Source organism: Myxocyprinus asiaticus, chromosome 33, assembly GCF_019703515.2.
Source record: "Myxocyprinus asiaticus isolate MX2 ecotype Aquarium Trade chromosome 33, UBuf_Myxa_2, whole genome shotgun sequence".
Classification (NCBI taxonomy): Eukaryota; Metazoa; Chordata; class Actinopteri; order Cypriniformes; family Catostomidae; genus Myxocyprinus; species Myxocyprinus asiaticus.
Window position 1 is genome coordinate 25287305 of NC_059376.1, and position 13962 is coordinate 25301266.

The 13962-nt window shown below is 37.9% G+C and overlaps 1 protein-coding gene across 3 annotated transcripts in view; it reads left to right on the forward strand.

Annotated features, from left to right (window-relative positions):
- The window catches only part of LOC127424396 (semaphorin-3B-like), a 41156-nt gene that overhangs the window by 13074 nt on the left and 14120 nt on the right, over positions 1-13962 (forward strand). Inside the window, exons 1-4 of one of the 3 annotated variants that reach the window (XM_051669562.1) lie at positions 6258-6401; positions 6692-7001; positions 7218-7375; positions 9412-9474. In XM_051669562.1, coding sequence (XP_051525522.1) covers positions 6869-7001; positions 7218-7375; positions 9412-9474 — 354 coding nt within the window. In that variant the 5' untranslated portion in view covers positions 6258-6401; positions 6692-6868. Of the gene's footprint in view, positions 1-6257; positions 6402-6691; positions 7002-7217; positions 7376-9411; positions 9475-13962 lie in introns of those variants that run through there. The other 2 variants (XM_051669563.1, XM_051669561.1) reach the window with 2 other exon arrangements.

A 13962-nucleotide genomic window follows, 5' to 3' on the forward strand; every position in this document is an offset into this window, starting at 1 on the left:
TTTCCTCTTTCCAGGACTTCAATCTCAATAAGTGTGACCTCCATTTCCTCTAGGGTGAGACAAAGATTGAGAGCGAGAAAAACAAATGAAGAGAGAGAAAGAGAACAAAAAGAAAATGATCAAAAAGTGTCATTTTACTAATAAAGCTGTCAATCAACTATAATCCTACCTGGGGATGGGGCCAAGGATTGACCCCATGTTTTGCAAGTGTGTGTGTGTGTGTGTGGTTTTTGTTGGATTTCCCACTGGTTCCACACTGTTGCTGTTTTAGGTCACAGAGGCCTGGCGGAAATGGCCAGGGACTAATGTTAAATCACTATCCTGAGTAAATACTGTGTGTGGTGACAAAGAGCTAGAATGGATCAGATACAGTGGCCCCATAATGTATTTGGAAAATGTTGGACAATTAAATCATGCTTAAAAATGTCTGAATGCCATTGCATTAGACACAAAATATCTGTTAAATTTTTTCAATTACTTGTAAAAAGCTGGCCCTGAGGTTATTTTTAGTGCATATACAGTATGAGTTCAGTTCCCCTCAGTTCACACAGGTGTCCTCGCAGAGTAACCATAGATGTATTTTATTACATCAAATATGGACACGTTCCATTGATGTTTGACAGCCAGAAAGTGTCCAAATACTTTGTCTTAATTTTGAACAGTCTAAATATCATTTTACAATATGTAAAAATTGTGAAATAGTTTGCATGAAAAGTGTGTTTATTACATTGCTTTAAAACAAATACCACTTGGTTTGATAATGCAAAGACATTCAGACACTTTTATGTGTGTTTAAAGTGTCCAAATGTGTGTGTGTGAACTGCGATTCCTTTTTGGCCACTTCAAAGACAGGGAGGATTATGGGTGAAAGGGTTTAACTTCATGATGGTTTGACCCTGGGGGAGAGATAAAGGGGGAGAGCAAAAGAGAGAGAGAGAGGGAGAGAGAGAGAGAGAGAGAGAGAGAGAGAGAGAGAGAGAGAGAGAGAGAGAGAGAGAATATAGCTAATATTCCATTTGAGAACCATGTGGAATGTGCGCAATCCCTAATCATAGGTTCAGAGGGGAAGTTTCGTGAATTTCAGAAGAGAGCATGTGAAAATAAAAACCTTGAGAAACGAAACTCTTCGACGAGGGCTGAGACGTGGAGCGTGTAATTTTCACCTCTTGAATGCTGGTGTGCCTTAAGCCTAAATTAGTACATGTAACTGTCAGCTGGCTGAGTTATGACGTCCTCCGTCCCATCAGTTTCAACCAATTGCAGTGGGTCATTCCTTCTGCCCAATCAGATATAGGTATTATGGTCAGATCCAAGTGGGTGACACAGCGACTTTGCTGTGGTGATAATCACCCACTTAGTTCTGGAATTTATTTTATATCATGTTGTCGTGTCAACCACAGTCATGGTGATTAGCTACGGGTGTTACAACTCAAGCAACATTGACCCAGAATCAAACACAGGTTGAGATGAACTGGTGTCCCAGTGCCAGACACACACTATGCCAACCCGAGCTCACACATTTGCTGTCCAGAGACGGGCAACTATTCCAGTGATGCTCTTTTTGCAACCCATTCAAACACACAGTTAATATGGTACTGTGGTATTTCAGAGCTGAAATTAGATAGCCTTCTGCCTTACTTAAGATACTTGTAGAAAGAACTAGTCCCTTAAAGGGATAGTAAAAATGTTGACATCATTTGTTCACCCTTCTTGTTGTTTCAAACTCATATGACTTTCTTTCTTCCATGAAACACAAAAGGAGATGTTAGGCAGAGGCTTTCATTACATCTTTCTTTTTCTCTATACAATTAAAATAAATGGTGAAAGTGAATCCCTTTAACAAGAAGTGAATCTCAGCTAAAGTGTGATGCTTATTTTATGTGAGTTTGTGTGTTTGTGTGTGTGTGTGTGTGTGTGTGTGTGTGTGCTTGATGAATCAGCTGTTTTTGATGTCAGCTGGTCATGCTGTTGTAATACTCATTTGTTTAAGTCGTGGGATGTTGTGGTGTGGGACAGCAGTTTATAACTCGGAATTCCAGGGTGTGTGTACAGTATGTGCACTCTATTCTAAATGTATAAGTGTTAAACCATTCATTTATTGTGAAACTTATTGGAACTACTCTTCCGTTGTTTTACAGGGGTACTTTCTGATTAAACCACACAAAAAGCACCCTGTATTGCCACTCTGCAGATCTAATTCTGTATCAGTAACAATACATTGACAGGGTGTTGTATGTGTACACACACACCTACACTAACACACACAGCTGTTGTGTTTGAGTACAGTATCAGAGTACCTCTTGAACTCAAGAGGTTTAAAGTGTTTAATAGACTTTAAAGATTATACGGCAATACACACATCAAATACTCAGCGTTACCATGGTAATCAGACTGGGGTTATGGAGCACTATTATCTGGGACAGAGAAAGAGGGTGATGAAAAAGAGAGCACCCGTCTGGTTTGTCCTTTAACTCCTCATCCCTTCAGAGGTGTTTGCACAGTGCCTGGCAACTCTGGCTATTTGCCAAACATCAGCACACACATTATAAATGACAAATATCCCAATTTGTGTGAGTAAAGTTCTGTAAACTGTTTACAGAAATACTAACTAGATATTTTTAAAAAAAACTTTTTTTAAGAAAATGTGAATGGTGCTTGCCTCAACACCATGCAAGGCGTTGCTATGTACTTGTCTTGTTAAGTTGTTCCAAGTGTTTTTAGTGCATTGCTATGTGGTTGCTAAGGTATTCTGGGTGGTTGTTAAGTGGTTGCTTACTGGCCCGAGTCTAAAGAGCATACTCTATAACTTTCTATGATATTCTGGTACCTAAATTTGACTCGAGTTCCTCCCTCAATGTAAGTCTTTGGAATTTTTCGCCAATTTTACCATCCACCAGGAAAATCGTATGCCTGATCGCTTAGAAAAGTAAAAGCACACCTCTTCTCAACAGACCACATGATTTGAGGTATCATTCATGTCTGTATATAAAATGTTGCAGGATGAATTATGTGCCAAAATATAATACTTACGGGTAAGGTTTGCTGAAATACAGTACGTATCCCTAAATATGAGCAATAGGAAGCACCAGTAATATTATTACACTTCCAAGACACACAGACTTACACAGTGTCTGACACATTTTACCATCTAATTCCCTTTCTCTCATAAATTATCGATCTCTCCCTATAGGCATTTTTAAGGTATCTTTACAAAGCTACGGTAAGCCTGCTTTGTGCATGCTCAAAATTCTGTGTAAAGATGTAATGCCACATAAAAGCCAGACTAAATTGATCCTACTCTGTCCCACCTGAGCCCCTAGAATCTAAGGCAGTTTTGATGCTGCTTTGGTTCTGTGTAAATTAAATGCAGCATCAGAGCCGCCTTAAACTTTGTTTTTGACATGATAGAGTATACATTTCATAATGTATGGTTTCATATTAAAAAGTGAAATTTTATATTTACATTTATTTCATATTCCAATATTCAAAATTTTATATTTCTAACATTTATCTCCTAACATTATTTATGCAATTGTAATTGCTGGGAAAATGCATTTATGCATCCGTTGAGCAGCATTAAACATTCAGTGAAAATACACCTAAATGCCACTTCAGGTGCTGCTTATGTGCCACCGTTGTAAGTTTAAAGGTGGCTTATTTTTCTCCTCTCTTTTTAGTTCTCAGTCCAGTTTTAAGTTCATTCTTTCTGTCTGCTTTAATTCTGCCGGTTCTGTGTCTGTCAGTGTGTCGGTGTGAGGGAGTGTTATACTTGTGTGTATTATTCTAAATGGATTGAGGGGCTTCTGACCTGGGAGATCACAGCAGTCTCACACACACACATGCTGAAACTTGCTGTTTCACTTTGGGCTAAGAGCCACCACATTCATTCTCTGGACTGCATTTGAAAGGATTTGTGTGTGAGTGTGTCTCTGTTTGTTGTGTGTATACACAGTATTATCTCATACATTGTTGTATTTGATCTAAAGAAAGAGAGTTTTGAGCAGTTTGATGTCTATTTGCCTGAGAGAAAAAAAGAGAGAGAGATATATATACACACATACACACCCTGACATGCATTCTCAGAGAGACAGAGAGTGGGAGAACTTTGAGGAAGAGCGAGGAGGGATAGTAATGCATGTGTGTGTGCCAGTGTGCCTTGTTGGACCTACAAAGACCAAAAAAAGAAGAAATGTCAGCAAGGTGGGTTCTTTCTTTTCAGATGGATACAGACTGAAAGACTGTATGGTTTTTTTATTTATTTATTTTTTTATACTTTGGCAGTATTGTTTGCAAAACAGTCATGCCAATAAGGTAGATTGAACTTGAATACCATTTCTCTGTTTGTCTGTCTGTCTATTTGTCTCTCTCTCTCTCTCTGGGAAGAAAAACTTTTGGTTACCTGCAGATTCTCGCACTGTTCATCTTTCTTTTCCTCTGCATGTAAGCGTAGGCCTTTCCTCACTCTTTTCTTATCCTCTCATTCTTTCTTTTCTCTTTCGTCCCCTTATTGAAGTTTCTGACAGTTGGTCGCAGTCCAGAGAAACCTTTCAACAGAACAATCGACTGCTTTCTCCTCCTCTCTGTCACTCTTTCTCCCTCATTTTCTCTTTTCAGGGTCTCGCTCATGAACTGAGAGGCTTATGACACAGTAATTGCCTCCTCTCCTCTCTTCTCTTCCTCCATCTCTCTCTTTTGACTTGTTTTGTTGGGTGTTGTCTTTGTGGCATTGAGGTCTTAAGGTTAATTATTGTTTGTTTTATTTTGGGCTTAGGAGCATTTAGTCTGGCTTTAAGATCTGGTACCTGCAGAAGAGTCTTCCGCTGTGTGTGTGTGTGTGTGTGTGTGTGTGTGTGTGTGTACACATGTGAGTGTTTTCATACCAGCAAGAGTGTGTAGTCCTACAGCACTGGCTGTAATGATGATGTACGATTTGCTGCATGGCCTCTTTGCTTAAAGAAACGTGAAGGGCACAGGGATGCACTTGTTTGCTCTATTCCTGTATAAACCTCTCAGGATGGGGGGAGAGAACCTTGTTGAACACACTTAAAAATGTGTGTCTGATACACACACACAGGTCTTCAGTTGCTTATATTAGCTGTGTTTATAGTAAATTAGCACAGCTAATCAGTGTGAAAGCACTATAGACAGAGGTGTGTGTGTGTGTGTGTGTGTGTGTGTGTGTGTGTGTGTGTGTGTGTGTGTGTCATTATCAGAGTTCTGCTGTCTGCTTGTGTGAATAGTTCTGTTATTCACAGTGAGAAAAACAGAAAGAGAGAGAATAGAATAAAGCTTATTTGTATTTGGTTTGGCATGCATTTGTATTTATTACTCTTTAAATTTCATTAAAAAAAATGTAACATTATGCACACACACACACACACACACAAAAAATCAGTCTGAGACTGATGTACACACATTGATATTTATTCTCTTTTTTTAAGAATCCTGCAAATGTCAGCAAGTGCTGTATGTGTGTTTGTGTGTGTGTACATTTGTGTGTATGTATAAAATCTATATTCAGTGGAGTCAGTAGGTCTCCTCTCATCTTACTGGTGTTGCTCACTAACACATTAAAATTCAGCACTGTAGCAAATGGCTATTTGAAGTACGTGTGTGTGTGTGTGTGTGTGTGTGTGTGTGTGTGTGTGTTACTAAGGGGCTTGTGGAGATTTTTAAAAAAATGCAGTTTATTATTCTCTGTTTTTATAATCGTCTTATAACACTAGGGAGGGAATAGCAAAAGAAAAGTAGATATTAACTGTGCAGATACCTCTTTACCTTTTAAGTGTCTGATATACTGAACTCATGCACACATTTGCACACACACACACACACACACACAAACAACACTCACTCTTTACCCAAAAAATTATATTAAGTAAGAACATTAAAACCCAAAATTGTGTAAATGCGTCAAAGTATGTTAAGTTACATAACTGTATTGACTAAGAGCGGATGAGGTTCCTGTTTTTAGCTATCATATCAGCAGTTTGTCTGCATGGAAGTCTGAATGATATGTTTTAAAATGATACAGTATCTCCTCTCCTCTCTTCTCCTTTCATAGCCCATACTCCTCCTGTATCTTTTCTCTACCCTCCATATGCTGAATATGAACATTTGAACTTGTTCAGTAATATTATACAAGCACACACACACACACACACACACACACACACACACACACACACACACAGCAGTAATTAGGTGTTGTTGTTCTGAAATGAGATCTGGATTTTGTTCTGACAGAGTGGATCTTGGCATTCGATGGGCATTCAGTGAACCTGGATCAGAATCAGAAAGGCCGGCTTAACAAGATCGAACGCTTAGATGTTTCAACATCCAAGTCTGTGTGAGCGTGTGTGTGAGTGATATGAGATCAGATTCCTCTCTCCACATTTTAGGTAGGACTGTAGCTTAAAACCATCTGCCAGTGTTTCTTAAATGAAAAGCGTGTGTGTGTATGTGTGTGTGTGTGAGTGTGTGTGTGTGTGTGTGTGTGTGTGTGTGTGTGTGTGTATGTAGCCAGGACAACATATCTTAAATATCATGTCTATGATCAGACTGGGGATTTTAGGAGTGAATAAAAGGGCACTCAAGAAGGAACTGAATAGAGGCAAAAGACAGAAGGGAGAGATGAAAATGGTTTAATTCTTTTTTTGTTTTGTTTTTTTGTTTTTGTTCTGATGTTCAGGCCTCGAGCATAGAGAGGAAACTCCACATCCACAGCATCACTGTCACGACAACTGAGAGCTGTCACGGCAACAGCTGCCACGACAACCAGCATCCCAGTCAACCATCTGCGAGGCAGCTGTCTGTGTCTACCCTTAACTGCTAAGAAGTTTTGGTACTCTTCAGAAGAAGCAAGAAGATGATGACTATGATGATGATGTTGATGATGGGCAGCTCACTGATGCTGCTCGGGCTGGTCAGCGTCAATGCTTCATCTAGTGGAAGTTCTTCAACATCTGTTTCCTTGCCACGCATGAAGCTTTCTTACAAAGGTAATAGGTCTGGCCTACATCTGATGTACAATTTTGTGACTGTATGCAGTGCCATAACCAACATAGTTGAGGACACATTGTCAATCTATATGAGTTTTTCAATGATGATTCTTGAAACTTTTTCCAATAATCTTGAAAATTTGGTAAAATCCGTGTCTGTATGTACATGTGTTTGGCTTTAAATTCTGGTTGTGTGTGTGTGTTTGTGTTCTATAGATCTTCAACAGTTCAATGGAGTCAAGCGGTTTGATTTGGAACGTTCATGTTGTTTCGGAACTCTCCTATTGGACGAGGAGAGAGGAAGGCTTTTTGTTGGTGGACGTAACTTTCTGTTATCTCTCAGTCTCGACAACATCAGCAAACAGGAACAGAAGGTACAGCAAACTCCTTTCTCTCTCTTTCTCTCTTTGTCCTCTCTCACTCATCAATTCCTTCATCCATAATGTAAGAGTGAAAGGAACAATCATCCCTTCTATGTTTGAACCATCAAATACCATAGTTTTGGAGGAGCTTGTTTATCTAATACAATCATTCATAAAAACAAGGATATATAAGCAGCTGCTTACCTTATTCTAGTGACAAATCATCTGGCATATCTCCACCACTGCAGCTCCACCTCTCTTTCTCCATCCCCATCTCTATTATACTGTACTTTACTATCATGTAGTGTATATAATATTATATATTATTATAATTACTTAAATTGACTATGTAGTCCAAAGGGCTAACACCTTGTTAACAACAGGTACTAACAACTGTCTCGAGTGATGCTTCACAATATACTACATATATCCACATACTGTATATGGGTGTTTCTTCAACTTCTAGAAAGTAAAGTCTCATTAAGTATTTTTCAGATTCTCACTATTTAATTTGCCTACAAACCATGTCTAACAGTGTATGTTCATGCATCACATGAGATTTATGCCATTTTTGTCATACTTTTTCTGAAAATCATGAAAATTCCCACCACATTTTCATTTTCACCACATCTCAAATTCTGTATTGTGTTTAATAGAATTCTGTGGTGGAAATGACGGCGATAGAAATTAAATTTTTAATGTTTTTTAAATGTAATTAAATGACTCCCTTGTTTTGCTATATAAAATTTCATAGCTAACATTTTATGTATCCTAAATACACACAATTAAATATTATTTTCACACTTTTTTCATATTTTTGCAAAATTACAGATTGATTGAGAATGACACCCCTTGAAAATATTCCTATCACTAGTGATATTTATTTATATATATTTATTTTTTTCACAAGCATCACTTGTTTTTCATCTGAAGCATGTTCCTCACTGACACTTTTGTCGACTTGGTAAACAAGTAATTTAACTATTAAAAAAAGTTTATTATGGGTACATTTTTTTTTGTGTGTGTGGGGTGGGGAAATGACAGCACAGCTGTGAGACAGTCGAATTTTATTTGTATTATTATTACTGATAGAAATCATTTTCACACAATACATTTTTAAATTGTTTATGTTTAATTTATTCTTTGTTTAGATTGTCATAGTTTTAAACATGTAATAATTTGTGTTTTTTGGGTCTGGGAAAAGACCAAAACAGTCAAATCTATACATAAAAGATATTTGAATGATGAAGGCATAGTAAAACGTTTTCAAGTCCATTTTAATTTGAAATTCATATAACAAAAAGAAAAAAGTTGAAATCTTTTATATTTAATAAAGGTCCACCCCTGGGGCAATAAATTGCCCAAAGTTGAAGAAACATCTACTGTATATACAGCATGTATGTTCTTTTTAATTTTTTCTATTGAAATGGTTGTTTTCTTTTAAAGCCACATATATCTGGCAAAGTTTAAAACTTTTGAAATGTTTGTTGGTGAGTAGGTGATCCTTCACTGTCATCTGGGACACAACAGCAAAGATTAGCATTTACACTACAAATGCGATGAGGCCACATGTGTATCTGATTTAGAGTGTGGTTTGAGTGATCTGACACAAAACAACTCGGACCCCATTTACACCTGTATTCAGTGCTGTCCATTGATCATCACCCCAAATTAATGTTAATACTACTTGTACTGTCAGTTAAGTTAAGAAAGCTTTAGCATTTATTATGTGTAAAGTTAATCAGCCTTTAAACTCATGCCTGATGATTTATGGTGTTCCTGATCAACATATCATCGACAGAATGATGGATCCTTATTTGTTCAGGAAGGAAAACCAAGGAATGAGTTATCGGTCACTGTGTGCTAGCTAGTCTCACACAAGTACACGCAGGTAATTTTAAAAAGGGGCTATGTTTGGATGTGTTTGCATGTGTGTGCATTGCCCCTGGTCGTGTCCTTGTTATGGTTCAACGAGAATGTCCCTCAAGCTACTAAACATGTGTAACTCTGCAACTTTAACCCAAAACTTTTCCTCACTCTTCTCTCAGATTTACTGGCCAGCCCCTGTGGATTGGAGGGAAGAGTGCAACTGGGCAGGAAAAGACATCAATGTAAGTGTTTGCAATAATCAGATCTTGTGGTCACCAGCACACCTGGTTTACACACATTAACAGTACACAATCTCCCAAATGAACTATTTACACAAAAACACACACCAAGACAGCACTGCTATTCTATAAATTCAGCTCTCCTAAATTAGTCTGTGGATTACAGACATAAATCAGTGTAGAGTGATTTAGATCACAACCACTATGTTACATTAGAGGTATCACTGTTTATTGTTGCACTGGGACATTTGAGTTATGTGGGAGCTATTTTTAATATTGACATGTGTACTTTTTAAATGTGTTGCAAGCAGTGTTTCTTACTGCGAATGGTCTGTCTGGTCCCTTAGAAGAAAGTAAAGTGGTGGGACAATTGTACAGTGATGGTAATACCATGGCACTAGATGATTACCATATTTATTGTATTAGCTTACTAAATATTCAAAAATCATGGTATTACCATTGTACATGTCCAAATAAAACATGTAATGACAATTAAATATGACTAAAAATTAGTTTTTACTATGGTATATACAGTATATCCAAAAACATGGAATTATGATGATATATGTCCAAACAATGTGGTATTATTATGGTATGTCTAAAAACATGGTATTATCATGGTACAGTATATGTCCAGAAAATTATTTGTATTGCCATGTTATGTCTAAAAACATGGTTATTCCATGGTACTGTTTGTAAGTGGTGTACTGTGTACTGCTCACAGTATGGCTTTAATATTGTGTAACATGCTGAGCATGTTTGTTAAAAGGTCATGATTGTGTAATTTGTTCATTTGTTTTTAGTGTGTATGTTTTATCTGGTGTGTTAAGCGGATATGTGTGGGATCAGTTTTGACATTTGTGTCTGTCTGTGTCTTGCTTATTGTATAGGGTGTGTCTAAGGCTGTGAAACTTCAGAATGAGTGGTGTGTGTGTGTGTGTTTGTGTCAGGGGTCTATCCTGTGGTGGGTAATTGACTGAGGTCAGCTGACAATGAGATCTGCCACACACACAGTCACTTACACTCAGACTTTGTTCAGTGCAGTGACCTGTGAGTTGACCCACATTACATGTAGGTGTGTACAGGATGGCGGGGACAGAACCAGACCTCCATGAATAAAGGATTTAGGATTTTCCCTAAGACTCTCCTCCTGACCTCTCACTCTGTCTCTCTCTCCTATCTCTCTTTTGTTCAGTCTTTCCTTCTTAGCTCCTGATTTCTCACTCAGTATTGCTTTCTTCTCTGTTTCATTCCCTGCTTCTCACATACTGTTTATCATCATTATACTGTCTAAATAATCTCTCACACCATGTCTTTCTGATCTTTCTTTCACTCTCTAATTGTCACTTCTTTTTTTAAAACAAAGAAGAGAAGTTGCAATACATTTTCTCATTAAGGGCCTTATTTTTTCTGTATGGACTTTTAAATGTAATTTTGACAGAAGCATGTTCATCTAATCCCTGTCAATCATGAAGAAAGGGTATATAAACTTCCGCTTACCTCACTCTTGTGTCAATTCTTCCAGCATATCTCCATCACCCAAACTCCATCTTTATATCTTTTCATTTCTAGTATACATTAAGTATTATATAATCTTGATGATTAATAAAGTATTCCAGAGTGATTTTAGAGCTCAAGTTGACTTTTGAACTCAAGCTCTCTAACAGACTAAAAGCCAAATAATTTTACCTTTATCAATGATTATATCAAAATGTGAACTTGTGAACAGATTTTCCCCATTTTTGACAGTGTAGTTCATCAACTGTCCTCATTAAACCCATTTTGCAGTTTATTACAGGGACAGTTCACCCAAAAATGAAGATTCTGGCATAATTTACTCACCCTCATGTTTTTTCAAACCTGTATGACTTTATTTCTTAAGGTGATATTTTAATGAATATTGTAGTCTGTCTTTTCAATACAATGGCAGTTGATAGTAACTTACTTAAAAGCTTTAAAAAGGACCCAAAATTATCAAAAGTAATCCATGCTACTCTTGTGTCCTATTCCAAGTCTTCTGAAGGCATACAATAGGTTTTGGTAATTTTTCACCATGAAATGTCCATTGCGTGTTCATGAGTGCATGAGAGACGCTCGTTCACAATGGCTTGCATGTCCACATGAGATTTTACATTGTTTATTGTTAAAAACTACACGTTATTTTTGTGAATGAATTTCACAAAATTTTTAAAACATTACTTAGTATGTTAATTAAGCCATTTTCCATGTGCAGATTGTTCGTTGGACTCTTTGCACAATGTAGGTGATTTGAGGTTTTACTATCTTTGTGGGGATATTAGGTCCCCACAATGAAGGCAAATCTTGACCCACACACACAGAGCTTTATTCAGCATGTATGGATAAATGTGCTCTGACTACATGTGGACAATCACACAGAGATTCAATGATCAGGCTAATAAATGGTCAAAGTTTAAAGTTCATCGCATGCCTCTTAGCAGGACATTCACACACATCTAGCTTATTCCTCCTGAGACATATTTTTCATTTCAATGCTCTTTTTTCTTTTGTTCTAAACTCTCTCTCTCTCTCACTCTGTCTTTCTTACTCCTTTCTTTTTCTTTGTCTCGTGGGCTCACTTCAAAGAGCTCATCAACACACACACACACACACACACTCACACATATACACACACACATACCCCTAACACGTCCTTCCCTTATTGAGGGCTGTAAAGCTCTCGAAACAGAAGCCCCAGTGTGTGTACGAGAGGGCAAAAGAAAGGGAGAGACTCCTTCCTGTATAAACACAGTTTGTCAGCAACTTAATTGGTCTTCGATGATTCTATTCCGCCAATCCCAACATACAACTCATACGCACGCGCACGCGCACACGCACGCACACACACACACGCACACACACACACACACACACATATGCACTCCCTTCGCAGGGTGCATTAAGCTCAAAGAGAGGTCTTTGTTCTCCACAAGCCTTGTATGTGCCTGCCAGTGTGTGTGTGTGTGTGTGTGTGTGTGTGTGTGTGTGTGTGTGTGCGTGCGTGCATGGTTTAAGCATGGCAGGAGGGCCAGGTTATTGGGCACCAAGAAATGTCAATCAGATCTTCCTTTTAGAGGTAGCAGGTTACACAAAGCACACACTCCTCTGACTTCCATTGTTTCTGAATAGCTCTGTTCCAAAAGCTTGTGAGCTGCCTACCTAAACAGCATTTTCCTAACAAGGCTGTTCCAAAAAGTAGGCAGGTACTGTAGAAGCATTGTTATGCTTCCATCTAAGATTTTGACCAGATTCTAAAGCACCATTGCATGTAACATCCTTCATGGAAAAGACAATCCCACAATCAAAGATGGCAGACAAGCTGAGAGATATGCTGACTATAAATATACTTATGTTTCATTAAACACCTAGTATTGATCAAAGAAATAGCAATATAATTGAAATGTACTTATTTTCCCCAAATGTGTATGCAACTTTGTACAGTATATTTATGCTTAATACACACATCAGAGACAGATACATTGTGTGCAGATCTAATTGAATCTTATTTTTAAACTCATGCTTTGTGTCATTTCTTCTTGGGACAGCTGGTCAGTATCTCATTGTCTTCTGGAAAACAGAGAAGAGTTGGATAATATTTGAAGTTCAGTGTGTGTGTGTGTGTGTGTGTGTGTGTGTGTGTGTGTGTTGACCACATTTAAACAGATGTTCAGTTCAGGGTTCATTCTGCTGTTGAGAGCACACGTTACCCAGAGAGAGAAGAGAGAGTGAGGTTCAAGCAGCAGGAACATCTGCTACTGAAACTGAAGAGACCCTGAAAGGCCACCTCTTCTCTTCTCTCCTCTTCTCTTCTCTTCTTTTCTTTTCCCTTCCCTTCCCTTCTCTTCTCTTCTCTTCTCTTCTCTTCTCGTCTCATCTCCTCTCATTTCCTCTCCTCTTTTTCTCTTCTCATCATGCTTTATCTCCTTTTGTCTCATCTTGTTCCATCTTGTCTCTTTTTTTCTCTTCTTGTCAGTTGTCTTATCTTGTCTCTTCCTTTGATCATGTCTCATCTCATCTCTTTTTTCTCCCCATGTCATGTTTTGTCTCCTCATTTCTTCTCATTTTGTCTCTTCTTTTCTCTTCTCTTCTCTTCTCATCATATTTCGTCTCTTCTCTTCTCATCTTGTCTTGTTTCTTCTCTTCTCAATGATGTTTTGTCTCTGCATCTCTTCTAATATTGTCTCATCTCTTCTCATTTTGTCTCCTTACTTCTCTGTACTTCTCAGTGTGTCTTGTATCTTCTTTTTTTCTCTTCTCATCATATTTTGTCTTCTCGTCTCAACCGTTCTCTTCTCGTCTCTTCTCTTCTTCTCTCTTTTCATCATGTCTCATCTTGTCATTCCTCTTCTCAAGTTTTGTCTCTTCTCATCATGTTTTGTCTCCTCATTACATCTCATCTTGTCTTTTTTCTTCTCATCTGTTCTCATCTTGTCTCTTCTGATCTTGTTTTTCTCTCCTCCTTTCTTCTCTTCA